At 49.4% G+C, this 27,566-nt stretch overlaps 1 protein-coding gene across 6 annotated transcripts in view; it reads right to left on the bottom strand.

Moving 5' to 3' along the window:
• KANK3 (KN motif and ankyrin repeat domains 3) overlaps window positions 1-27,566 on the bottom strand; it is a 35,439-nt gene that overhangs the window by 2,230 nt on the left and 5,643 nt on the right. The window contains exons 1-10 of one of the 6 annotated variants that reach the window (XM_081846069.1): window positions 20,821-21,517; window positions 19,749-19,832; window positions 15,181-16,980; window positions 13,209-13,308; window positions 10,002-10,268; window positions 6,633-6,723; window positions 5,236-5,455; window positions 2,087-2,229; window positions 621-821; window positions 122-221 (exon numbers count right to left, since the gene is read on the bottom strand). In XM_081846069.1, the coding sequence (XP_081702195.1) occupies window positions 122-221; window positions 621-821; window positions 2,087-2,229; window positions 5,236-5,455; window positions 6,633-6,723; window positions 10,002-10,268; window positions 13,209-13,308; window positions 15,181-16,980; window positions 19,749-19,832; window positions 20,821-20,878 (3,064 nt within the window). In that variant the 5' untranslated portion in view covers window positions 20,879-21,517. Of the gene's footprint in view, window positions 1-121; window positions 222-620; window positions 822-2,086; window positions 2,230-5,235; window positions 5,456-5,627; window positions 5,853-6,632; window positions 6,724-10,001; window positions 10,269-13,208; window positions 13,309-15,180; window positions 16,981-19,748; window positions 19,833-20,716; window positions 20,740-20,820; window positions 21,524-27,566 lie in introns of those variants that run through there. The other 5 variants (XM_081846068.1, XM_081846072.1, XM_081846071.1 and 2 more) reach the window with 5 other exon arrangements.

Here is a 27,566-nt window from a genome sequence, read left to right as displayed (position 1 = left end):
CTTACTTCCATGCCGCCCATCTGACTGGGTTGCAGTCAAAATCACAAGCTTTTAATTGTAAAACAGAAAATTTAATGAAATTATGAAGTGGGGGGGGGGGAGGAGAACAGGGCTTACTCACCAGGTAAGCAGGCTGCTGACTGGGCGAGACGGGTAGATATCAACGCCGCTATGTCACGATGGCCAGCCTCTAGAGCGATGGAAACAGCGTCGTTGCCTTCCTACAGACGGGAGGGGAGGTAAAACACACATAAAACAAGGCTGAAAGATGCCCTGTTTAGCTACACAGAAACAGAGAACCACCTACAAGGCGAAATGTGGCAACTGCCACTTGAGATGGCCGTCTCAGAGATAGGAAGCAGCAGAACCTCATTGCTTCAGGTTTAGGGGTTGCCCGGCTCCACCAGGAATCCCCAGCCCCTGAACTGGGCCAGCTGGTCATGATAGGAACAACTCTTGACCCAATTGCGGGAGGCAGTGGAAGACAGGAGTGCCTGGCGTGCTCTGGTCCAGGGGGTCACGAATAGGCGGACACGACTAAACGACTAAACAACAAAAGTTCTAGGGGCAATCAGACTGCTGCCTTTTGGATCCTATTCAACTCAGTACATAACACTTACATTATCCACGATGGAAGCGTCGCAGTCCGGCTGAGTCAGCAGCAGCCTGACGGTGCCTGCCCGCCCATGTTCACAGGCGCACATGAGTGCCGTGGACCCCTCTTCATCTTGAAGGTTGATGTCCGCCCCACAGGACAGCAGGGCCTCCACCATCTCCTGCCTCCCGTGGCTGACAGCAAGCATCAGGGCTGTCTGGCCAGCCTGGAGCGACACGGACAAAAAAATGTTGAAAAGCACTTTCTTATCATTCCCAAATCTTCCGTTTCGTTAGCGCAAACGCAGGATTTTCCCGATGAGCAACACAGAGTGCCTAGAGAGATTCCTCCTATCTTGTTTCATTTTATTCACAACCCCAAAAGCACTTTCTTATTCTAGTAATAATTATTCACAGTATAAATACCGTATTTTTCGCTCCATAAGACGAACCTAGTTTTTAGAGGAGGAAAACAAGAAAAAAAATATTCTGAACAAAACAGTGGTGTATGATTTTTGTGGTTCATGCGGTGGCCACAGACATGATATGTGGTTTGACGGTGAGTTTGGGTAGCCCAATGCAAAAATCCTGAGGATCCACGTGGATCCGTGCTTTGTAACCACGTTTTTGCACCATTGCGGCCCCACAAAACAGTGGATGTGTGTGTTTTTTGGTGCAGGCTGTAGCCATGGACATGCTATGTGATCTGATGGTGAATTTGGGGTGACCCAATGCAAAAATCCTGAGGATCCATGGGCTTTTACCTCCCCACTCCCAGGCAGCCTCCTTTATCGCTAGCCTCCGTTATCTCCCTCCCGATCGCTTGCCGATCAGCTGAAAAAAAGCATGATCTGCTTTTCGCCCCTAGGCAATTTGGCTCCAGGGACCACACATTTGCTCCATAGATGCACAGACATTTCCCCTTATATTTTAGGAAGGAAAAAGGTGCGTCTTATGGAGCGAAAAATACGGTAATTGCCACTGACATTTTGGCCTTTTTCCTTTCATCTTTGTTCCTTTCATACTTTGTTTCGACAAAGTAATAATCACAAATAGATAAGAATAAAAATGCGCACCCCGCCCTCGAGACCGTTCCACTGTAATTATCCAGCCTCCCAAAATTTCAACACCTCTGGCGATGGTTTCACCCCTTTCTAACCGTACAAATTCTACAAACACCTTCCATATCTCCTCCAAATCATTTTTCCTGCGTATTCCCCATCTTAACCTTAATGGAAATTGTTGATTTATCATTAATAGCTATATCGTACGCCTCTTTATACCATTCTTCCATTTTATATTCTGCTTGCCCTTTCCTAGCTACAATATGATGATAATAATACAATACAATAATAACGATCAATCATGCGCCGTATTCCAGTGCGCCTCTGAGCATGCACCAACCGCCTAGGCTTCTCAGTCCCTTGCTGCCCAATAGCAGAGGGGCTGGTTGCTGCTCCCCACCCCCCTCTCTGAAAAACCCCATACATACCTGACTAGCTTTCGCATTGACATTCCCCATGCCGAAAAGTCTCCGGACAACAGCCATTTCCTCTTCCTGCTCTACAGTTGCTAGTGCAGTTAACATCAGAGCTGTGTAGCCAGCTTTGTTCTGGTAGTTAACATTACAGATCCCTGGGGAGACGAAGGGAAAAAATGCAAGAAACTGATGCAGGTACTGTACTCATGGCTGTCTAAGTCCGGCTCGGGGATGGTCCGGGAATCAGAGATGCATTTTAAATAAAAGCACACTTTCTATTCATGTAAAAACACCAGGCAGGCCCCACAAATAACCCAGAGATGCGTTTTAAATAAAAAGACACATTTTACTCATGTAAAAACATGCTGATTCCCGGACCGTCCGCAGGCCAGATTTAGAAGGGGATTAGGCCGCATTTGGCCCCTGGGCCTTAGGTTGCCTACCCCTGACCATTAGGTCCAGTCGCAGCCGACTCTGGGGTTGCGGCGCTCATCTCGCTTTATTGGCCGAGGGAGCCAGCATACAGCCATGGTCATGTGGCCAGCATGACTAAGCCGCTTCTGGCGAACCAGAGCAGCGCACGGAAACGCCATTTACCTTCCCGCCGGAGCAGTACCTATTTATCTACTTGCACTGGTGTGCTTTTGAACTGCTAGGTTGGCAGGAGCAGGGACTGAGCAACGGGAGCTCACCCCGTCGCAGGGATTCGAACCGCTGACCTTCGGATCAGCAAGTCCTAGGCTCTGTGGTTTAACCCACAGTGCCACCCCTACCCCTGGTTTAGTCTAAATGTGATCCACCTGGAGAAGGAACTGACAATCCACTCCAGTATTTTGCCAAGAAAACTCCATGGACATAAAAAAGGAGAAGCTTTGAGAAGAAAGTGAGAATTTCCAAGGCATGCTCTGGTTCATGGGGTCACGAAGAGTCAAGTACGACTAAGGCGACTAAACAAAAACCCTAGTAAACTTTCACACCCATTCCTTGGGTTGGAGAACAGCGTTGCAGAATTTGAGGATGTGCAAATTCCAGAGTTATGGCTGTATTCCATTTTGTGTATTGATTTAAGAAGTGTGAAGGCAAAGGCCTTTGGGGACATGATATGCAGTATAATGAAATTAAGAAAATTTTCAAAATGACTTTTTCCCCAAGAGGCCAGAATACTTCCTGGTGGGGACACTAAGCAGCGAAATGGATGGCATTTATGTATGTGACTGCGGCAGCAGGGATTCTCTACGCTCAGAAATGGGAGGAGAAGAGAACTCACCCTAAAAGGAAGAAGGGTTGGTGAAAATCTTGGAACATGCAGAGATGGCAGAATTGATGGCACGGATAAAAAGATACAAATTCAGAATCTTTTAAAGAAGGCTGGAAACCCTTTCTAGTGTATATAAAAAGTTACTGTGTTTTTCGCCCTATAGGATGCACTTTTCCCCCTCCAAAAATGAAGGGGAAATGTGTGTGCGTCCTATGGGGCGAATGCAGGCTTCAGGAAACTATCCGCAAGCCTTGGGAGCCAGCAGAAGTTCCCGCCGGACTCCCACCGCTTTCGGAGGGCTGCCTGCATCCCGAAGCCTGGGACGCACTGAGCTCAGCACACCCCAGGCTTCGGGCTTCGCGCAGCTCTGCACAAGCCATGGGAGCCCAGCGTGACTTCATGCTGGGCTCCCACGGCTTGCGGAGAGCTGCATGCATCCCTGCGGATAGCAGCCTGTTCTGGGGGCTGGGGTCGGTGGGAGCTCGGGCTTCCCCCGCCCCAGGCCCGTGCCTGGGGGGGGGAATATATTTTTTTTCTTTATCCCCCCCCAAAAAAAACCTAGGTGTGCCCTATGGGCCGGTGCACCCTATGGGGCGAAAAATACGGTATTTCCTATAAATGTGAACACCCCAGTAGGGTTAGAAGTGTAAGAAAGCGGCAGAATAAATTAAGAAATACATTAAGGTAAAGGTAAAGGGACCCCTGACCATTAGGTCCAGTCGTGACCGACTCTGGGGTTGCAGCGCTCATCTCGCTTTACTGGCCGAGGGAGCCGGCGTACAGCTTCCGGGTCATGTGGCCAGCAGGACTAAGCCGCTTCTGGCGAACCAGAGCAGTGCACGGAAATGCTGTTTACCTTCCCGCCGGAGCGGTACCTATTTATCTGCTTGCACTTTGACATGCTTTCGAACTGCTAGGTTGGCAGGAGCAGGGACCGAGCAACGGGAGCTCACCCCGTCATTGCGGGGATTTGAACTGCTGACCTTCTGATCTGCGAGTCCTAGGCTCTGTGGTTTAACCCACAGCGCCACCCGCGTCCCAAGAAACACATTAGAGAGGATGAAATTAGATAAGATGGAGCAATTGCATGTAATTTGAATTGTGAACATCGATGCTGGGTGAGTGGGAAGTCACACTAGTTTTGCTGAATAACAAATGCAACTTTTTATAGGGAAACACTCTCTCTCTCTCTCTATATATATATATATAATTACAAAAAAAGAGGTATGAATTAGACAAATTCTCCTTTAAACGCAAATGGAACAAGATTTCTCCTCCATTCCTGGCTGCAGGAGACTACGTTGGCGACCCCTGACCCATAGCTGTCAAGTGTCCCTTATTTGAAGGGACAGTCCCTTATCCCAGCGCCATGTCCCGCTGCTGTCCCTTATTGATGATGTCCCTTAAATGTCCCTTAAATTTCAAAGGAAGCAGCTCCTCTCCCTCCCTGCCGGCCAGGGAGGAGGGAGGCTGCAACTGTGTTGCTTGGCTGTGTTGCTCACCCAATAAGAAGTCTAAGAACGACTGGGGGGTGGAGCTTGCATGCCTTGTGTGTGGCTAGTTAATGCAAGCTGAGGGGGTTTTTGAATGCTGGACGCCATTTTGTTGCACGTGCTGCTGCAAACTTTGCAGTGCAAAGCCAGGCCGGGGAGCCATCTTAAGTTGAGGCTGCATAGGCCTTGTGGTGCATGTGATTCAGATTCTATTGAGTTGAACCTCTGGTTACAAAGTTGGTTGGACAGTGTTCTCGAAGCTACCAGCATGAGTTTGACCAGCCTGCAGGAGGACAGGAAGACTGGAGTGCCTGGAACAGGTGAGGCTGCAGGTCCCTTATTTTGGCTGCTGGTCCCTTATTTTCAAATCTGTAAGTTGACAGCTATGCCCTGACCTTAGGGCCACTCACCTGTGTCCAGCAAAAGCTGGACGATGTCGAAGTTGGAATGCGAGACGCTGTAGTGAAGAGCGGTGTTGCCGTTGCCGTCGGAGAGGTTGACGACGTGCGTCAGCAGCGCAGGGGAGATTTCGGCAAACGCCATCAGGTGCTGGGCCACCTCTCCGGCCAAAGAGGCCTTTTGGCTGGACAGGCGGAACCATTCCTGGAGGAGGAGGCCAGTGCTGGAAAGCTGGAAGCCAAAACAGAGGAGCGGTTTCGATCCCTTTCCCCCCAAAAATCCTCGCTGCAACCCTGAAAAGTAGACTAGGCCCAGCAAGACTTGCATTTCAGCAGGGATCTGGACCCGCATCTTGGCTGGACACTTGTGTGGGTTTCTGGGAGTGTGCACTGCTATAAGTGGCCCCGATCCTTTGAAAAATACAAGTGGAAAAGGCCCTCCCTTTCAATAACAGTATTATTATTATTATTATTATTATTATTATTATTACCCTCCCCATCTGGCTGGGTTTCCCCAGCCACATAACCCTTTGGAGCAGGTTTTAGGGGTGCATTTTTGGGGGAAGGGGGGAGCTTTGATGCAGAGGTAAGAGACAGCCAGTCCTCATTCCACAGTCAGCTGACAGGCACTATTGGATATAACCCAGAATTTAATTGTTGCTGTATAAAACTAATTATGGGAGGCGGGTGGCGCTGTGGGTTAAACCACAGAGCCTAGGACTTGCCAATCAGAAAGTCGGCGGTTCGAATACCCGCGACGTGGTGAGCTCCCGTTGCTCTGTCCCTGCTCCTGCCAACCTAGCAGTTCAAAAGCACACCAGTGCAAGTATATAAATAGGTACTGCTCTGGCAGGAAGGTATATTGAAGGTTTCTGTGGCTGCTCTGGTTTGCCAGAAGCGGTTTAGTCATGCTAGCCACATGACCCGGAAGCTGTACGCCAGCTGCCTCGGGCAGTAAAGCGAGATGAGCGCCGCAACCCCAGATTCGTCCACGACTGGACCTAATGGTCAGGGGTCCCTTTACCTTTAAAACTAATTAAAATGACAATAAACAAATCATTCCACCTTTCCTCTCAGGGGCGAAAGGTGACATACCTAGCTTGTCCGCTCTCCATTTTATCGTCGCAACGACCCTGTGAGGTAGGTGGAAAGATGCAGCAAATGGCACCCAAGGGGTTACCCAGTGAGCTTAATGGCGGAGTGAGGATTCGAACTCGGCTCCTAGCCCCCACACTCCGACGACTACACCACACTAGCTTACGGAAGCCTTACGAAGCTCCGTACACCACCTTTGGAGGCCGATTGTGTTATTTAAGGCAAATAATAATAATAATAATAATAATAATAATAATAATAATAATTAGTTAATGTCGATGCTCCCTCCGAGTGGTCAATCGGCCCCAACTCACCACCTCTTTGCTCTTCGGGGCGGCGCCGTCTCTGGCCAGGTGGCTCCTCACCAGGAGACAAGCGTCTCTCAGCCGGGGACTCAGCTCAAACCTGTCAAAGGAAACAGCTTTTGAGCTTTCATCAAGTTGGAAGGGACCCCCAGAGGTCATCCAGCCCAACCCCCTGCAATACAGGAATCTCAGCTGAAGCATCCATGGCAGATGGCCATCCATCACCTGCTTGAAAATCTCCAAGGGAGGAGAGACCTCCACCTTCCGAGGGAGTCTTCTCGCAACGGTCATGTTTTATAATCCCCTATAGGAATTTCCGAAGCATAGAGTTGTCAGGAGTTCACCCTACACTCAAGTAGGACCCTACCAGAGACACATGCCCAACTGGCATGTTCGCTCCCTCCTGGTCAATCGTTTGGTAGCTTCATAAGCTTTCTTCAGCCTGAACATCACAGTGACCGATGCCAACAGACACCGGCACACTTAGGGATCCGCATAGTCTGTGCAGTTCCCGTGACAGACCTCAGCAACTCAGCATTTGGGCTAATCTGCTTTGTTTATGGGGCGCGGGTGGAGCTGTGGGTTAAACCACAGAGCCTAGGACTTGCCGATCAGAAGGTCGGCGACACGAATCCCCGCAATAGGGTGAGCTCCCGTTGCTCGGTCCCTGCTCCTGCCCACCTAGCAGTTCGAAAGCACGTCAAAGTGCAAGTAGATCAATAGGTACCACTCCGGCGGGTAAACGGCGTTTCCGTGCAGTGCTCTGGTTCACCAGAAGCGGCTTAGTCATGCTGGCCACATGACCCGGAAGCTGTACGCTGGCTCCCTCGGCCAATAAAGCGAGATGAGCGCCGCAACCCCAGAGTTGGCCATGACTGGACCTAATGGTCAGGGGTCCCTTTACCTTTACTTTATTCACATATAAACACACACGGAGCACTGCAACATGGCTCCTTCTCTCTCTAGCATCAGACAGCAAAGAGTAAAAGAACTGTAATGGTTCTAGGGGTTGCTTGTGCGTAAATCGGCACCACACCTGGCTGGGTTGCCTGAGTGAACCCTTTCTGTCCGGACAGCCACTCACCCGTGGCTGTCTCAATCGCTGTCAGTGGGCGTTTCTTGAACTTCTTCCAGCAAAGAAGTTCTTTGACGCCTAGTCTCCGCCTACTCTCCCTGTGCGGAAGCCTTCTGCGCAAGGAGGGTGTGGGCAGCGGAGGACCCGTGCTCTCCCCGCTGGTCCCCGGTGAGGAGTCCTGGAGCCCCCTCGCCGATTCCCCCATCTGCCCCCTTTCTCCACTGGTGCTACGCTAATTTCCTTCTCCAGAAGATGGGCTGCTTCTCCCCATCCCGGGACGCTCTCCGGCATCCCTCTGGAGCCCTCCCTCTCCCTCTGGCTCCGATGGCAGTTCCCTGACAAGAACAAAGGACAATAGTCCCACTTCACAGAACACAGTAACACAAACATCCTGTCTCCGTCACTTCCCACTCTGCGGAGTCAAAACATACACCGTCATGTGATAGACAAAAATCCCATGACTGCAATCACGGAGCAGGAATTCTAACAAGGGCGTCCCTGGATTAAGGGAGAATAAAACATGGTCAAGAGCATTCGTTGAAGGATCAGTGCCAGATTTTGGCTGGTGCGGGTGGTTTCCCCCACATGGAGCGCAAAAATGGGAAGACCCATCATTGAGAAGATACACACAACCCCCGTCCACCCCGATAGCATGAATGAGAGGGGATTAAAAGAGGCATGAGGGAAAGGAAAAAAAAAAAAAGAATATTCTTGTATGCTACAACAGCAGCAAGAATATTAATAGCTAGAAATTGGAAAAGTGAAATAGTACTAACCAATAAAAGGAACGGCAGGATAAATTATTTGAATATCTCGAATTGGCAAAAATGACGGGTGCGATTAGGAGACGGCCTAACCAAAAATTCCAAAAGGAACGGGAAATTTACAGAGGTTATCTAAAAAAATGAAAACAGTGTCCCAAGTCAAAACCTGGATTTGCTTTGATTAATTTTCGCAAACCACAACATGAATGACAAGTATAGTATGTGGGAAACAGTAGAAATGAAGAAAGGATAAAAGGAGTTTAACAAATAGACAAAATAGACCCATGTTGAGGAGGACGGGAGTCTATTCGAGAGGAAAAGGAATTGGAATTAAAGAATATGGTGACATAAGTCCGTACATAAGAATTTATGGATTTATGGTTGCATGTATGCTTTTTGTATATATATATTCCCTTTTGGTTGTTGTTGTTGTCATGTTATTATTTTGGTTATTTTATTGTGTGTGTTTCTTCATCAAGTAAGAAAACCAATAAAAGCAAAAAACAAAAACAAAAAACAAAAAAGAGGTGTGAGGGGTCTGCAATTTACATTAAGCTGAGGGGTAAAGGTAAAGGGACCCCCGACCATTAGGTCCCGTCATGGCCGACTCTGGGGTTGCAGCGCTCATCTCGCTATACTGGCCGAGGGAGCCGGCGTACAGCTTCCGGGTCATGTGGCCAGCAGGACTAAGCCGCTTCTGGCGAACCAGAGCAGCGCACGGAAACGCCGTTTACCTTCCTGCCAGAGTGGTACCTATTTATCTACTTGCACTTTGACGTGCTTTCGAACAGCTAGGTTGGCAGGAGCAGGGACCAAGCAACGGGAGCTCACCCCGTCGCGGGGATTCGAACCGCCAACCTTCGGATCAGCAAGTCCAAGGCTCTGTGGTTTAACCCACAGTGCCCCCCATGGATGGACCTTAAATCAGAAGAAAAAACTCATGCCTCCCCCTGCCCCTTTCTCAGTTGTGTATAGGAAGTTAAGATTATGATTACATATTTATTTGGGCCCTCGATTTTTCCCTGACAGGAACTCCAAGGCGGCTTATAGTTAAAAACCGGAACAGCTAAAAATGTAGAAAAACATTGACAGAAATAAAACTTGCTCACTCACTCAGTCTATCTATTAAAAACATAGAGATCAATTACATTAAAAACAGCACGGCACCAGCCCTTTCCTTAAAAGCAGCCAACTCCCAAAATCCTGTTGGAGAAGAAGGTGCTTCACCTGCTGGCAAAAGAACAGCAAGGAGGGAGCTGGTCCAGCTTTTCAAGGCAGGAAGTTCCAAAGTTGTCTGGGAGGAGCCACCACCGAGAAGGCCCTCTCTCATGTCCCCACCAAGAGGGCCTGTTGGGGTGGAGGGGGCGAGAGCAGAGCCTCCCCAGGAGATCTCAGAGCCCAGGGCAGGTTCGCCTGAAGGAATAAGGTGTTTCCGATCACCTTGTAGGGATTTGTGGGGCATAACCAGCACTTTTAATTGAGGCCCCGAAACAGATCGGTAGCAAGTGGAGCTGTTGTGTCCTGGATTCTAGGACTTACTTCTCCTTTACTTCCGGGGGAGTTTCTCCCAAGATGTTTGAATCTTTGGCTTCCTCCAAATCGTGGCTCAGCCTTGCCTCCTCCTGGGCGGCCCCCGAAACAGGAGTCTCTGAATCGCTGCCGCTGCTGTCCACACGGGAAGGTAAGTCGTCGTCGTCGGTGGTGCTGGGAGTGTCACTGCCGAAGCCAAGCGGGGAGCCCTTCCTGGGAGACCATTCCTCCTCCTCTTCCTCCTCTTCCTCCTCCTCACTCGAGGTGCTCTCGTACCTGCCAGGACAGATTGTGGGGGATCAAAACGGGGGTCTTGAAGGATGCAACTTGTAGGCAAGGACACAGCCAGGTACTCCTGACCCCTCCGGACCCCACAATCATCCCTACAGCGCCCCTTAGCCATGGACAAATTAGCTCTTCTTTCTGCCTCTCCTCCAAACCACCCCCCTTCACCCATTCAATTCACCCTCTACTTAAAACCTTTTCATATGATGCAATAATTGATATTTTTATTTATAGACATATTTATGGGCATATTGTAAAGCCGATTTTGCCTCCTCCCCGGTTTGCCCACCTCACCACCCCCTAGGTACTGCCCTGGCCTGTGGGCACATTTGAAAATATGTCACGAGCACCACAAAAAAAACAAACCCATTTCACAGAATAAAAGATGGCGATGCTCAGATATACCCGTGGCACAAAAAAAAAAACAGGGAAAAATTCCCACACCCCTTAATACAAAGCGCTGGTTAAAGAAAGCAGGTGACATTTGCAAAGCAACCCTCCTCAATTTGTGTTTTTTAATGGTAAAAGCAAATGGTGAATGCCAAGATGGGTATTTGAAGGCACTGTGGTGTCTGAGTCTTAAGGACTGACCCTTAAGCAGTGGCGTAGCGTGAGCTGTCAGCACCCGGGGCAAGGCAAGTACCGTATTTTTCGCCCTATAGGACGCATTTTTCCCCCTCCAAAAATGAAGGGGAAATGTGTGTGCGTCCTATGGGGCGAATGCAGGCTTCAGGAAGCTATCCACAAGTCTTGCAAACGCGGCGGGAGGTCCCGCGGGCTCGCAAGGCTTGCGGGCAGTAGCCTGAAGCCCAAAAGCTTGGGAGACAGCGGGGAGGTGCAGCGCCGCCACCCCGCTATTCCCCGACCCGATCTGGAGGCTGGCGGGGGGGGGGGGGAGAAGCAAGCTTGCTTCTTTCCCCCGCCAGCCCCACAAACTCGGGGGACAGCGGGGCAAGCCACTGCCCCATGGAGGCTAGAGAGGCTGTCCCTGAAGGCAGAAGAGGGAGATGGAGCGCTCCGTCTCGCTCTTCTAGCTTGGGGATGGCTGTGCAAACCTGGGGGGGGGGAATAAAAAATGTTTCCTTGATTTCCCCCCCAAAAAACTAGGTGCGTCCTATGGGCCGGTGCGTCCTATAGGGCGAAAAATACGGTAATTTGTGCCCCCTAACCCGTGGATTTTAGTAGGGGCAGAGAGCTGCGAGTGCGAGTGCGCCCCACCCCAGATGTTGTGCCCCGTGCGGCCGGACCCCCTGCACCCCCCCACGCTACGCCACTGCCCTTAAGAAGCAATTATCATAGAAGGAACACATTGGCCCTGAGTGTCTGATGGCTGTGGTTTTGCACTATGACAGTGTTCAGTCTACATTATGTAGTCTGTGGCTTTTAATTCAGATATGGTTTCTGAAGCATGTTGTTTCTAATGACGGAGACTTAGGGTTTTGACTTGTTGGGTATCACTGGGAAGTCGAGAGAGGTTTTTAAGGTTTGATGTTTTATCATGTTTTAAATATTCTGTTGGGAGCCAACCAGAGTGGCTGGGGAAGCCCAGTTAAATGAATCATAGAATCATAGAGTTGGAAGAGACCACAAGGGCCATCGAGTCCAACCCCCTGCCAAGCAGGAAACACCATCAGAGCACTCCTGACATATGGTTGTCAAGCCTCTGCTTAAAGACCTCCAAAGAAGGAGACTCCACCACACTCCTGGGCAGCAAATTCCACTGTCAAACAGCTCTTACTGTCAGGAAGTTCTTCCTAATGTTTAGGTGGAATCTTCTTTCTTGTAGTTTGGAACCATTGCTCCGTGTCCGCTTCTCTGGAGCAGCAGAAAACAACCTTTCTCCCTCCTCTATGTGACATCCTTTTATATATTTGAACATGGCTATCATATCACCCCTTAACCCCCTCTTCTCCAGGCTAAACATGCCCAGCTCCCTTAGCCGTTCCTCATAAGGCATCGTTTCCAGGCCTTTGACCATTTTGGTTGCCCTCCTCTGGACACGTTCCAGTTTGTCAGTGTCCTTCTTGAACTGTGGTGCCCAGAACTGGACACAGTACTCCAGGTGAGGTCTGACCAGAGCAGAATACAGTGGCACTATTACTTCCCTTGATCTAGATGCTATACTCCTATTGATGCAGCCCAGAATTGCATTGGCATTTTTAGCTGCCATGTCACACTGTTGGCTCATGTCAAGTTTGTGGTCAACCAAGACTCCTAGATCCTTTTCACATGCACTGCTCTCAAGCCAGGTGTCACCCATCTTGTATGGGCGGGGTATAAATATTATTATTATTATTATTATTATTATTATTATTATTATTATTATTATTCTGGAACAGGCTGAGGATTCACCCAGTCTCTTTGTGAACCACTTTGAGGCTTTTTTAAAACAACCACCACCACCATCAAGCAATGTTAAAACGCGGGTAGTGCTGTGGTCTAAACCACTGAGCCTTGGGCTTACCGATCAGAAGGTCGGAGGTTTGAATCCCTGCGACTGGGTGAGCTCCCGTTGCTCAGTCCCTGCTCCTGCCAACCTTGCAGTTCGAAAGCACATCAAAGTGCAAGTAGATAAATAGGTATCTCTCTGGCAGGAAGGTAAACGGCATTTCCGTGCGCTGCTCTGGTTTGCCAGAAGCGATTTAGTCATGCTGGCCATATGACCCGGAAGCTGTACGCCGGCTCCCTTGGCCAGTAAAGCGAGATGAACGCCGAAACTCCAGAGTTGTCCGCGACTCGACTTAACGGCCAGGAGTCCCTTTACCTTTACCTAACTAAATAACATCTGTAGGGCTATAGATTCCCCACCTCTGCTATAATCCCACAGCCACCTCTCCGAGCTCCAAATAGTTGAAACTTCAAAGACAGCTGGGTCTCCCCTGACATCCCGCCCCCCCCCCCCGAAGGAGAGGAAGCAAAAAAGACTCGTACTCGCCATTCAGACATCCCACGAACTGGAGGCTTTTCCTCCCACTACCTGCCTCCGTCTTGGCAGAGCTGCCTCGCTTCTTCATGATGGATTTGAGGGCTCCTGGGGGGGGGGGAAGAAGCAGAAGAAGGAACGTTCTTTATTTTATTTTTTTTTAAATAATATTTATTAAGATTTCAATAAGAAAAAAGATACAGAAAAAATAAAAAAACAAAAAATAAAGATTACAAAAAGAATAGAAACAATTAAAAATAAGTCCCTCTTTCTATATCTTACAATTCATTTACTTATTTTCATGACTTCCTCACACCTCCATTTTTTGTATTCCAGTTCAAATAGTTATTTCAGCAAATCCTTACCCTCTTTGTTTTATCTTAGTTCTTTATCTTCACATATTGTAACTTTATACTTTTCATCTAGTATCAATCCATTTTTACATATTCCTATTTGAAGGGAAGCTCTGCCATTTTGAGCAGATGGCGGGCGGGGGGGGGGGGGCTGTACCTATCTAGACCCCATTGTGGTTTTTAAGCTGCAGGCTGAAATCTAGCCATGGGACCAGTGGGAGAACCTTGTGGATTCTTCCACAGTTATTGTATGGCTCAAGTCTTCCTGGTAAAAGATCTGCCCACGAGGCTATACTTAAGGCTCCCTCATCATCATCAACATCATCATCATTTTAAATTTATATACAGTGGTGCCCCGCAAGACGAATGCCTCACAAGACGGAAAACCTGCTAGACGAAAGGGTTTTCCGTTTTGGGGGTGCTTCGCAAAACAAATTTCCTATGGGCTTGCATCGCAAGACGAAAATGTCTTGCGAGTTCCTGCGGTCCCCCCCCCCTTTTTCTAAGCCGCTAAGCTGCTTATCCGCTAAGCCGCTAAGCCGCTAAAAGCCGCTAAAAGCCGCTAAGCCGCTAATAGCGCTAATCCGCTAAGCCGTCAATGTGCTTGCTTCACTAGACAAAAATGTCTTGTGAGTTTTTCCGACTTTCTGCCCCCTTTTCTCCCCCTTTTTCTAAGCTGCTAAGCCGCTTATCCGCTAAGCCGCTAATGGGCTTGCTTCGCAAGACGAAAAAACCGCTAGACGAAGAGAATCGCGGAACGGATTCTTTTCGTCTTGCGAGGCACCACTGTACTGTCTTTCTATCTTACAATACTCAAGGCGGTTTACAAGTTGAAGAACCAAACAAATGTACCTCTCAAAACAATCTAATGCACTACAAAAATGCGACAATAAAACAAAACTTTAAAATAAGCCACCTACATCAAAAAAGTAACATTCAACAATTATTAGAATAGTATAAAATAATAATAACATATAAAAGTTAAACAGAAATCCACTCAACAGTTGCAAGAAATACCGTATTTTTCACTCTATAAGACGCACCAGACCACAAGATGCACCCAGTTTTTGGAGGAGGAAAACAAGAAAAAAAATATTCTGAATCTCAGAAGCCAGAACAGCAACAGGGATCGTTTGCGCAGTGAAAGCAGCAATCCCTCTTGCTATTCTGGCTCCTGTGATAGCTGTGCAGCCTGCATTCGCTCCATTCGCACACACATTTCCCCTTACTTTTTAGGAGGGAAAAAGTGAGTCTTATAGAGCAAAAAATACGATAATTTCTAAACAACAAACACACCCCTCTTCCCACTAGCTGTTCTTCCCAGGGAGGGACGAAATGCACTAGAATTAACTGAACCGCCCTGAAGCACATTGAAGTGCATGACTGGTGCGGAATGGATCCTTTACTGGAAAACACAGGGAAACCTCCCCCCCCCACTCAAATCTCCAGCTGCGGTCTCCCAGTGTGGAGGGAAGCACACTTTGCACATCCTCAGAGGTCCGAAATAAATAAATAAAACCCAGCCCAAGCTCCAGGTATGCCTGGATGCAAAAGCAGTGGAAATGGGAACATTCAGATTTTCGGGCAGGTTGCCAATAGACTCGGGCTTTGACCGAAGGAGGCTCACCAGCGCCTGTGGGATTTTTTCCGGAATCCGGTTGCACACACACATCCTCCTGGTCCCTCGTCACGGACTGAGGGAGCAAGTCCAGATCCACACCCAAACTTTCTGTTTGCAGGGATGCTTCAGTAACTCCGCATTCCAGCAGCTTTCCGGGTTTTGCATCTTCCGGTACAGACGCGTCTGTACAGCGGTCTGGCTCTCCTGGAGCGGATCTGCCGTCCTCCCTCAGGGCTTTGCTTTCCACCTCTGGAACAATCTGGGCAGCTTTCCCCCCACATTGCACAGGGGCAACATCTGGAGATTGTGGGCTGCAGCCAACTCTGACACTGGTCACTTGCGGACAGCACTGGACAGCTTTGTCTGCCATTTCGATGTGGGTGCCCACAGCTTGAGACCGCATGGCTGGAGCAGCTTCCATGCTGGCCTCCACTGTCAACGGCCGGGCCATTGTCTCCTTGCTGGTCAAACGCTTTGGCAACCTTGAGCAAACTTCCACCCTCAGCTCCTCGAGCTCATCGCTGGCCTCCTGCAGGTGTCCCTCCAACATGGAGATGACCTCTCGTTGATGCTGGACCGTCTGCTGAAGCAACTGGATTTCCTTCTCGGCCTCCGACGAAACCCCGAGTAAGGACTCCATGACCCACACCTCTGCGTCCTTGGTGTCAGCTTCTCGGCCGGCGGCCACCTCTCGGCTCGGCTTCTGGCACCGGTAGTAGAAGACCACCTCGTTCATGTCCACCTCCTCTCCGACGCCAACAGACCGGCACGTGGGCTCTCCGGTTTTGGAAGGGAAAGCTGCTCCTCTGCTCGTCTTCCTGGCTCTTTCTGAACCGGACAGTTTCTCTGTCAGTCTCTTCAACTCGGTGATTTTACTTGTCCTCGCTTTCGAAGGCTCGCCGTCGTTTTCGACCTCAGCACTGGCCCGAAAGCCTTCCTTGCCCGTGTCGGGAGCCCCTGAATTTGGAGACTTGGGAGGGAAGCTAAAGACACAAGTCTCGCCTCCATCCATCTCCAGCTTCTCCCAGAGCCCGGCCAGCAACTGCTCCTTCTCCTCCTTCAACCTGCAAACCTCCTTTTCTAGAACAGGGATGGTCTTCACTTGCTCCTCCATCTCCTTCAGCTGCCTGAGAGCTGTGGCCATCTGCTCACGGACGTGTTGGAGGTGGGCAGGACCGACGGCTGTGGCTGGCGTGCTCCTTCCTGAATTGGAGGGGCTTAACTTGACGGAGCCGGCAAGGCTTTCCCCCGTCAGAGAGTGATCTTGAGGAGACACAATCCTGGGAGGGCTACCAGGCACCCCGATGGCTGCAGAGGGTCCCCCTGCCCGCAGACCCAGCTGCTGTTCTTCCAACCGCTTGCTCGTCTCCTGCAAGGTTTCTTCCACACGTGTGTTCCTCGTCAGCGATTTGGGAGGAGGAGGAGGTAGGAGGTGGATGATGGGAGATGGAGACGCGGGTAGCGAGGCCTGTTTGCTCACGGGCTCCTTGATGTCGGAGGAACTACCCCACAGCCTGTAGCGTGGGGAGAAGGCTGGTTTCCGATCCGCGCTGGTGGTTGACGAAAGAGACTCCGTTGAAGTCCAGCCGCTGGTTTGGCCCCGGGAAGAGTTTGGGGTCTGCTTGGCCCCCTTAGACTTCCGCTGCGGCAGAAGCTTCCGGAAGCTTTGGCCTTTCTCGATATCGTCGACGTACTTGAGAAAGTCAAGATCCAACAGGAAGCCGTAGGGGGTCTCCAGCGAGTAGGACGCCTTGTCTCCACCTTCCTCCTCCTCCTGGTCACGGTACAAGAAAGGTCCCCCAAGATCTGAAAGCAAGATGGACACAAACATGTATCAAAAGAAGAGCCGTCAAGACAGTATGAACTCTTCAGCACAACCCAACCTTTCCAGGTCCGTGTGCCCATTTGGAATTTCCTAAACATATTGTGCGCGCCAGAACAAGATGGCTGCCACAGGGGGAGGGGCTTGGCCAGTCGCAAATTGATTTGTTGCTTGTTCACTTTGAGTGCATGTTGCTCAGTGCCTGACTAAGCCACTTCTGGCGAACCAGAGCAGCGCATGGAAACGCCGTTTACCTTCTCGCTGGAGTGGTACCTATTTATCTACTTGCACTGGCCTGCTTTCGGACTGCTAGGTTGGCAGGAGCTGGGACAGAGCGACGGGAGTTCACCCCATAGTGGGGATTCGAACCGCCAACCTTCCAATCAGCAAGCCCGAGGCTCAGTGGTTTAGACCGCAGCGCCACCCACATCCCTGACTTAGTGGGACACTTAGGAGTCCCTTGAAAGAGAATTGGGCTGTAAATGCCAACCCCAATTTTTTTCTATACCAATTTGCCATAGAGGGGAAATTGTAGGTTCCTGTAGTTTCATGTACAGGCTTCCTTCCTCTGGCCAGGGGTGGAGTCTTACACACAAACACACACAGAGAAGGGACCAAGTCTTCCACCCCATTGTGTCCCAAAGAGGCTTCCTCCTCTTGGATGCAGAGACAGATTGTGCTGATCCCGGGGGGAAGGTTACCGTTGGCGTAGTCAAAGTCCGGTCCTGGGTCACTAGCCTGGAATCAGTCCACAAGGAGCGGGGCGAGGTCCGAAACAGGAAGCCGGGCGGGGACAGGAACACTGGAGAGTCAGGTCTGGGTCCGGGCAGGAACAGGAACTCAACAACGACGTTGCTCCCGCAACCTGGGACCGGGCTGACTGGCCTTTATCTTCTCTGAGGCCAGGGGTGGTCCCGGCCCCCAGGAGACCCGCCTCTCCTGGCCTTAAGGTGAGCACTCCTCCTGGGAGAAACCAGTTCCCTTCGCCTCTCTGCCCTGAGCCTCTGCAGTTCAGGAGAGGCTGAAGGGTTACTGGGCCCAGGGGGAGACTCACCTGCAGGCACTGAGTCCTCAACCACCTCTGGAGCCAGAGTGGAATCACCTGGTGCCTACTCCTGAGGATCCGGCACAGGTGCAGGCGCTTCAGAATCAAGGCCCTGCCCCAGTTCAGCCGGCCCGGGAGGCGGGGACTCCTGTGCAGGCTGGGACTCCTCCGGTTCAGCCTCTGAATCGGAATCCCAGGCCATCACACAGATATATAGAATCCTGGAATCACAGAATCGTCCTTTCCAAAGTGAGAATGTGGTGCTGGCAATGCCAAGGTTGCAGGTTCGATCAATGCAGCTGCATTTTCCTGCATTTCAGTGGGTTGGGCTAGATCAGGGGTTAGCAACCTGCAGCCCATGGGCCACAAGCGGCCCACGGGGGTCGTTTAAACCAGTGTTTCCCAACCTTGGGCCTCCAGCTGTTTTTGGACTACAACTCCCATCATCCCTAGCTAGCAAGACCAGTGGTCAGGGATGATGGGAATTGTAGTTCAAAAACAGCTGGAGGCCCATGGTTGGGAAACACTGGTTTAAACCAGGCATAGGCAAACCCCGGCCCTCCAGATGTTTGGGACTACAATTCCCGTCATCCCTAGCTAGCAAGAGCAGTGGTCAGGGATAATGGGAATTGTAGTTCAAAAACAGCTGGAGGCCCAAGGTTGGGAAACACTGGTTTAAACCAGGCATAGGCAAACCCCGCCCTCCAGATGTTTGGGACTACAATTCCCATCATCCCTAGCTAACAGGACCAGTGGTCAGGGATGATGGGAATTGTAGTCCCAAACATCTGGAGGGCCGGAGTTTGCCTATGCCTGGTTTAAACCGAGCCACTCGCTCAGCGAGTCCCTGCGCGCTGTGCTAAACTCTAGGATTCTATGATTCTGTGCACCTTCGACCTCAGACTGGACTTGGACCTCGCCTCTCAGTTAGCCCACGGGACCAGCACAGATTGAGATTCTAACCATGATTTACTTGCAAAAGACCCCAGGCTCCACCACCAGGAAATCCAGGCAGGGCTAGGGAAAGGTCTGTTCCAAACCCCCACAGAGATGCTGTCACTCTAGAATCTAGATGGATTAATGAGCTAGATGGATTAATGGTATGATTTGGCAGAAGGCAGCTAGCACCCTATGGGATATGTCCCACTAAATTCTACTCAAGAGTAGACCCATTGTAGTTAAAGGCCACGACGGACTTAGAACCATTTGTTTCAGAGGATCTGGGAATGCCTTGCATGGCATGAGACCCAAGGTCCTAGAATCATAGAATCATAGAATCATAGAATCATAGAGTTGGAAGAGACCACAAGGGCCATTGAGTCCAACCCCCTGCCAAGCAGGAAACACCATCAGAGCACTCCTGACATATGGTTGTCAAGCCTCTGCTTAAAGACCTCCAAAGAAGGAGACTCCACCACACTCCTTGGCAGCAAATTCCACTGTCAAACAGCTCTTACTGTCAGGAACTTCTTCCGAATGTTTAGGTGGAATCTTCTTTCTTGTAGTTTGGAACCATTGCTCCGTGTCCGCTTCTCTGGAGCAGCAGAAAACAACCTTTCTCCCTCCTCTATGTGACATCCTTTTATATATTTGAACATGGCTATCATATCACCCCTTAACCTCCTCTTCTCCAGGCTAAACATGCCCAGCTCCCTTAGTCGTTCCTCATCACAAGCAGAGTAAAATAAAGTGCAAATTTCTCATTACCTGGGAGATTTTGATTCAGGTGTGCGGGCTGGGCCATTTTCTTCTGCTGGGTCCTCCCGAAGTTTCTGAGAAGGCAATGGGAACCTAGAAAAGGTGGGGAGGAGCAACATTAGGAGTTAAGACTCATATATTATTTTTCTGTGCACATCTGTGCAGCAGCCGTGTAAAGATGCACCACTAAATGCCGTGAGAGTTACTGGAGTACGCAAGCGTTGGGTTCCCCTGCATGGCCGGCAATGTCCTGCACCCTTACCTGCAAGTAAGCCCCATTGAATTGGTGGGGTTTACTTCTTAGGCTTGCCCCACCACAATATGTCTTAAAACAGATAATGAGCCCTTGGCAGCCCCTGTTGACTTCTGAGATCCCAATAACTCTGCAACAAGGAGGGCTGGAAACTTAATGTATTTTTCGCTCTATAAGACGCACCAGAGCACAAGACGCACCTAGTTTTTGGAGGAGGAAAACAAGAAAAAATAATATTCTGAATCCCAGAAGCCAGAACAGCAAGAGGGATCGCTGCACAGTGAAAGCAGCAATCCCTCTTGCTGTTCTGGCTCCTGGGATAGCTGTGCAGCCTGCGTTCGCTCCATAAGACGCACACACATTTCCCCTTACTTTTTGGGAGGGAAAAAGTGAGTCTTATAGAGCAAAAAATACGGTACTTTTTTTTTGACAGCTGAAATGTTCAAGAAACTGAATCCAGAGCCCAATAAAACATTCTCATGTGTCCCCCCCGACCCACCCAACACACACACATTGTGCAGAATCACAGAGGATGCACCACCTAGTTTATAAACTCATCTCCAGCACCCAGAGGTCTCCCTTCCCATTTCCAGCTGCTTTCACCAGCAGCAGTTCTGAATCCCTTGTTTTGCTCTCAACAAATACGGCAAAGTCAGAGGGTCAGGACTTCCCCCATTGCGGCTGTCCCCGAGCGACAACAAGCCTCTGAGCACGTGCAGACTACCTGCACCCCGGGAGAGAAGCGACAAGAGAGCCACCTGGGATTTAGAAGCATGCGTCTTCCAGGCCTCCAGGCTGATAAATTGAAAAATCCCTCCTTGTTAGGACTTGCCTGCCTGGGATCAGCACACATTCTTCCTTCCCTCTTCTGGCAGCATCTCTGCATTGGCTCGCGTCCTAGACGCCTGCCTTTCGGAGCGCAGCTTCATTCCTGCCCGAGGACCGTGCGGGTTTTCTCGACAGCAAACCCCCCAGTAACACCCGCAAGTCCAGCTCTGCAGCTTTTACCTTGGCTGAATTGCTGGCTCATCCCAAACGGTTGCAGATGTTCAGTTTGTTGTTCCTTTGGTCCGCAAACGTCCGAGACGCAAATCAGAGTCCAGCTATTTTCATGTGGCCAAAGGGTGGAGTGTTTTTAGTTTAGTGCAGAGAACACAGACGGGAATTTATACGTGTGTGTATGTGTTTAAAGTACGCCTTGCATGCTTGCATGAATCAGGACAGCGGACGTGTTTGGGACGCCAGCACAAAAAGGAGATGGCATTCTGCAAAGCGGTCTCTGGGACCATTTCCTGCCACTTTGGAGCGCTTTCAGACGCTGGCTGCTGCTTCTGGGCAGCATCAATCAATCACACGTTCTAAAATTAGCTTCTCTTGCGGAGATGAAGGGCCCTTCGAAAACAGCACCGCCTGCCTCTTCTCCCGAAATGCCAGGAATGAGGCCTTTTCAAAATCCCCAGACCAGGGGAAACAGCAAAAGGAAAATAATAAGAGGGACAGGACAGAGACCCATCTCTCAGCTGGAGAACTTCCTTCGGGGGAGATACCTATCTGCCTAAGCTGATATTCTCCAAGTGTCCCGATATTCCCGGGACAGTCCTGGAACTACAAGAGCCATCACAGATTCTGATATGATCCCTGAATGTCCCTGAATTTAGCTTTCCTTCCGTGTCTCGGAGAACAATTAAAAGTTGGCGCTTGTCTGTGTAGGGGCGAAAACGGAGCCCTGTTTATCCTGAATATAAAATCCCTGACCAAATGAAGGGAACGGTGAAGCTGTCATACGAAGACCTTCCTATAATTCTGAAGGGAAAAGTCACCCATCCACCTTAAATTATTTCATTGCAGTGCTTCTGTTTCTTAGGAAATGCATGGAGTGTTTATTCCTTTATTGTAAATGGAGCCTTACACTGTCCACCCAGAAGTAAGTCCCGCTATATTCAATGGAGCTGACTCCCGGGTAAGTGGGTCAAGGCTGGGCAGCCTCACACCGCAATCCTACGCAATTTTACTCAGAACTAAGTCCTACTGAGTTCAATAGGATTTGGGACGCAGGTGGCGCTGTGGGTTAAACCACAGAGCCCAGGACTTGCCGATCAGAAGGTCGGCAGTTTGAATCCCCACAACGGGGTGAGCTCCCGTTGCTCGGTCCCTGCTCCTGCCCACCTAGCAGTTCGAAAGCACGTCAAAGTGCAAGTAGATAAATAGGTACCACTCCGGTGGGAAGGTAAACGGCGTTTCCGTGCGCTGCTCTGGCTCGCCAGAAGCGGCTTAGTCATGCTGGCCACATGACTCGGAGACTGTACGCCGGCTCTCTCGGCCAATAAAGCGAGATGAGCACCGCAACCCCAGAGTCAGCCACGACTGGACCTAATGGTCAGGGGTCCCTTTACCTTTACCTATGTCCCTGATCATTCTCAGAGTTTCCATAATAATAATATTACCGCCCCACCTTTTTTCCCATGACGGGGACTCAAGGCAGCTTGCGGTTACCATTTTTATTTCATTCCATTTATCTGTGGAAGGTGTTGCCCATGGCGGAAAAGTTGCAATTTGGTCAAGGTGACCGATGTTGATGTGTTGATGTGCGTGGGAGAAGCTTTCTGATGTGCAAAAGGATGTCCCTATTTTCATCGGAGAAATGTCGGAGGGTGCGCAAGTTCCATTGAAGGCAAATGGGAATGGCAGTATTCCAAGAGGAAAAGTCACACGGCCCCCTCCCCATTTATGTGACAATAGCCACTGGCAGGTATTTTGACCCAGCCATTTTTATCTGTATACCTTGTGCCCTGCTGACCTTATTTACAGGGAAATGGAGCCTTATCTGCTTTCTGGTACCCCTAGCCTCTGGGATCGGCGGCATTTTGAGGGCCAGATGCTTTCATTAATTAACCTGTCAATTAAATTCCTACGCGGGTGGAACAGGAGGCAGTGACAGCCACCGGCCTAAAGGTAAAGGTAAAGGGACCCCGATGATTAGGTCCAGTCGTGGCCGACTCTGGGGTTGTGGCGCTCATCTCGCTTTATTGGCCGAGGGAGCCGGCGTACAGCTTCCGGGTCATGTGGCCAGCAGGACTAAGCCACTTCTGGCGAACCGGAGCAGCGCATGGAAACTCCGTTTACCTTCCCGCCAGAGAGGTACCTATTTATCTACTTGCATTTTGATGTGCTTTCCAACTGCTATGTTGGCAGGAGCTGGGACCGAGCAACGGGAGCTCACCCCGTCATGGGGACTCAAACCGCCAACCTTCCGATCGGCAAGTCCTAGGCTCTGTGGTTTAACCCACAGCGCCACCCGCGTCCCTAAAGATGACTTTAAAAGAGGATTAGACAGATTCATGGGGGCTATTGAGGGCCACCAGCCACAACTATGATATGCCACCATGGTGGAACAAGACCGTTTTCTGGTGCTCCAGAGGGCAGGACCTAAACTGGTGGGTCCAAGTTACAAGACAGGAGTTTCCAACTCAACATTAGGAAGAGCTTTCTGATGTTAAGAGCTGTTCAACAGTGGAATGGTCTTCCTCAGAAGGTGGTGGACTCTCCTTCCTTGGAAGTTTTTAAGCAGAGGTTGGGTGGTCATCTGTCAGGGATGCTTTCGCTGAGATTCCAGCATTGCCAGGGGTTGGACTAGACCAGGGGTCAGCAACCTTTTTCAGCAGGGGGCCGGTCCACCGTCCCTCAGACCTTGTGGGGGGCCAGATTATATTTTGGGGGGGAAATATGAACAAATTCCTATGCCCCACAATAACCCAGAGATGCATTTTAAATAAAAGCACACATTCTAGAATCATAGAATCATAGAGTTGGAAGAGACCACAAGGGCCATCGAGTCCAACCCCCTGCCGAGCAGGAAACACCATCAGAGCACTCCTGACATATGGTTGTCAAGCCTCTGCTTAAAGACCTCCAAAGAAGGAGACTCCACCACACTCCTTGGCAGCAAATTCCACTGTCAAACAGCTCTTACTGTCAGGAAGTTCTTCCTAATGTTTAGGTGGAATCTTCTTTCTTGTAGTTTGGAACCATTGCTCCGTGTCCGCTTCTCTGGAGCAGCAGAAAACAACCTTTCTCCCTCCTCTATGTGACATCCTTTTATATATTTGAACATGGCTATCATATCACCCCTTAACCTCCTCTTCTCCAGGCTAAACATGCCCAGCTCCCTTAGCCGTTCCTCATAAGGCATCGTTTCCAGGCCTTGGACCATTTTGGTTGCCCTCCTCTGGACACGTTCCAGTTTGTCAGTGTCCTTCTTGAACTGTGGTGCCCAGAACTGGACACAGTACTCCAGGTGAGGTCTGACCAGAGCAGAATACAGTGGCACTATTACTTCTAAACTCCTGCCCCACATCACCGGCATGCCCCGAATTGGGCAAAACGGCTCACTTGGCATTGTACATAATAATAATAATAATAATAATAATAATAATAATAATAATAATAATAATAATACTTTTTTATTATTTATACCCCGCCCATCTGGGGGTATAAAAACAACAACATCGTTGAGTTGGGTTGTCAGTGCAGAACTCAAAATGGTTTTAGAAACACGGAGACCCTGGGAAGCATTCAAAGTGGCAGAGCTCTCTGGGAACGACCGGAAGTCGCAGGGAGCAGATTCTGGGACTGGATCTGGGCCAGGAAGTGATCTCATTGTCTGTCGGCGCTGCAAGCATTGAGCCCAGATGGAGCAGGACCTCTCCCCCTCCCAAAAAACAGTGCGGGTGGGAAAATAACTGTCCCCGGTGCTGTGAGCCAAAAGAAATGGGTGGGGAGAAGCCAACTAAGAGCCAGAACCAGCTTATCTGGTCAAAAGGGGGTTACTTTCTAGATAACTTGCGGGCCAATGAAAACACAAGCAGGGTCCAGATCCCACGTCGCCCAGAGACCCCCATACAAAGCAATAGATTTCACTGAGCATCTCTGGATACAGATCACAGGCTTGGAAGTGACTTGGGGTATCATCCAAAGTATGGCAGTGTGGATGTTGGATTGAAAATAAGTGGTATTAGCAACAAAGTTAAAAAAGCGTATGCAAAAGTGAATTGATAATGGGTGAAAACAAAGAGTTTTAATATGTTAAGATATAGAGTTAAGATAATTGAAAGACGGTAAGGATTTGCTGATTTGATTATATTAATGGGAATACAAAAAGGGGAGGTGTGAGGAGGTCAAAGAAACAAGCTAATGAGTTTAAGGTTACAAAAAAAAGTGGATTTGTTTTAACTTTCTTTTGTTTATTTATTATTATTTTTTGTATTTTGTATTTTTTTTCTGTTTTTCTGTTTTATTATGTATTTTTGTATGTATGATCTTGTAAAATCTTAATACATATTCTTTAAAAAACCCCACAAAGTATGGCAGTGTGTATGTTGTGGAGGGGGGGGGGAATGAAGATTGTCAGATTGGGTGGCCAGCTACAGGAGATCATGGGGCTATAACTTTAGGATCTTAGGCAGACAGATATATTCACCCATTGCCCTTTTGCAACCCAGTTCATGTTTCCAGCACAAGTAGGCCATTTCCTATGGAAGCTTGTATCTCCAGCTCATGTCTTGCACCAGTTTTGAAACTGTTTTGCTTGTCCGAACCAGAGTGGCATAGTGGTTAGAGCACACAATTCCGAGCACAATTCAAAGTGTCGGTGCTGACCTTTAAAGCCCTAAATGGCCCTGTAGACCTGAAGGAGCGTCTCCACCCCCATCGTTCTGCCCAGACGCTGAGGTCCAGCTCCGAGGGCCTTCTGGCGGTTCCCTCCCTGCAAGAAGTGAGGTTGCAGGGAACCAGGCAGAGGGCCTTCTCGGTGGTGGCGCCCGCCCTGTGGAACGCCCTGCCATCAGATGTCAAGGAAATAAACAACTATCTGACTTTTAAAAGGCATCTGAAGGCAACCCTGTTTAGGGATGTTTTTAATGTTTGATGTTTTATCATGTTTTTAATATTCTGTTGGGAGCCGCCCAGAGTTGTTGAGGAAACGCAGCGGGGTATAAATAAGTTGTTGTTGTTGTTGTTGTTGTTGTTGTTGTTGTTGTTGTTGTTGTTACTGGGACAGACCAGGTGTGACCTTAGGGGCTAGTCGCTGCCTCTCTGCCTAAAGCTACGTCACAGGGTTTTTGTGGGAATTAAACAAAGAGGTGGGAAAATCATGTACAGTGGTACCTCGGGTTACATACGCTTCAGGTTACAGACTCTGCTAACCCAGAAATAGTGCTTCAGGTTAAGAACTGTGCTTCAGGATGAGAACAGAAATCGAGCTCCGGCGGCGCGGCAGCAGCAGGCGGCCCCATTAGCTAAAGTGGTGCTTCAGGTTAAGAACAGTTTCAGGTTATAATGGCAATATGAAAAAAGGGAATGTGTACCAAAGGTATAAATATGAATGATTGTCAGAGGCACTGAAGGAAGTTCAAAACAGGTATAATATGTTGTATTCGGTTTAAAATGTATAACTGGATGAAAATCAATAAATTTATTTATATATATATAAAAAAAGAACAGTTTCAGGTTAAGTACGGACCTCCGGAACGAATTAAGTACTTAACCCGAGGTACCACTGTATTGGGCTGCTTGGAGAAAACTGATGGGGTCTAAAACGTCAGGAATAAAAACAAACGGGGGGAAATAAGGAGCGCGGCTCCCGTGAAACCCCCCAGCCAGGATGGGCTTCCCAGAAGAGGGAGGAGGAGTGAGGGACATGGAAAATAAACCCCATGAAAGGAAGTGGGACAGGGGTGGGAAGAATCCCAGCTTCCGTAAGAGAAGGGAAATTACAGAGGGCCTCCATCCGTTGTGGGAAGAAAACCATTGTCTTGCTCGGCACGACTGCCAAGATCAGCGGCCGGGCGACAACACAGGCTTCCTGGAGGGCAAATAGACTAACCACAGGCTGGGCCAAGCTCGTAATCCGTAGCAGCACACCCTTACTGAAAAGCACAGATGCGAGCAGAACGCTGCCACATATATTTGCTTTTTCCCCCATTTTGCAGGTCCCTGTCTTCCCACCTTTAAGGGTCCAGTGCAGGTGTGTGGAGGGGGGAGCCATAGACCCTCCAGGTGATGGGTAGGCAAACTAAGGCACGGGGGCTGGATTCGGCCCAACCGCCTTTTTTTTAAATTAAATTTATTTATTTACGGCTATTAGCCCATAAAATATGTACAAACATAAAAGGGCAGAAACATAAAAACCAATACATCTAACAATCTAACATCTAAATCCGGCCCAGGGACGGTCCGGGAATCAGCGTATTTTTACATGAGTAGAATGTGTCCTTTTATTTACAATGCATCTCTGGGATATTTGTGGGGCATAGGTATTCGTTCATTCCCCCCGCAAAAAAAAATATAGCCGGCCCCCCACAAGGTTTGAGGGACAGTGGAGCGGCCCCCTGCTGAAAAAGTTTGCTGACCCCTGGTCTAGGTCCTTACTGAACTACATCTCACCTGGCAGAATCCGAGACCAGGGAGAAGAGTTGGTGGAAGAAGATTGGAAGAAATTTAAAATCTACTTACAGAAACATTGTAAAATTTTGGAATGTTGATGACATTGAAATGAAATGAAGGGGTTCTAGTAATAA

This window comes from Podarcis erhardii (genome assembly GCF_964252035.2).
Source record: "Podarcis erhardii genome assembly, chromosome: 18".
NCBI classification, from domain to species: domain Eukaryota; kingdom Metazoa; phylum Chordata; class Lepidosauria; order Squamata; family Lacertidae; genus Podarcis; species Podarcis erhardii.
Note: the sequence above shows the minus strand (reverse complement) of the source record. Positions and strands in the feature narration are given on the sequence as shown.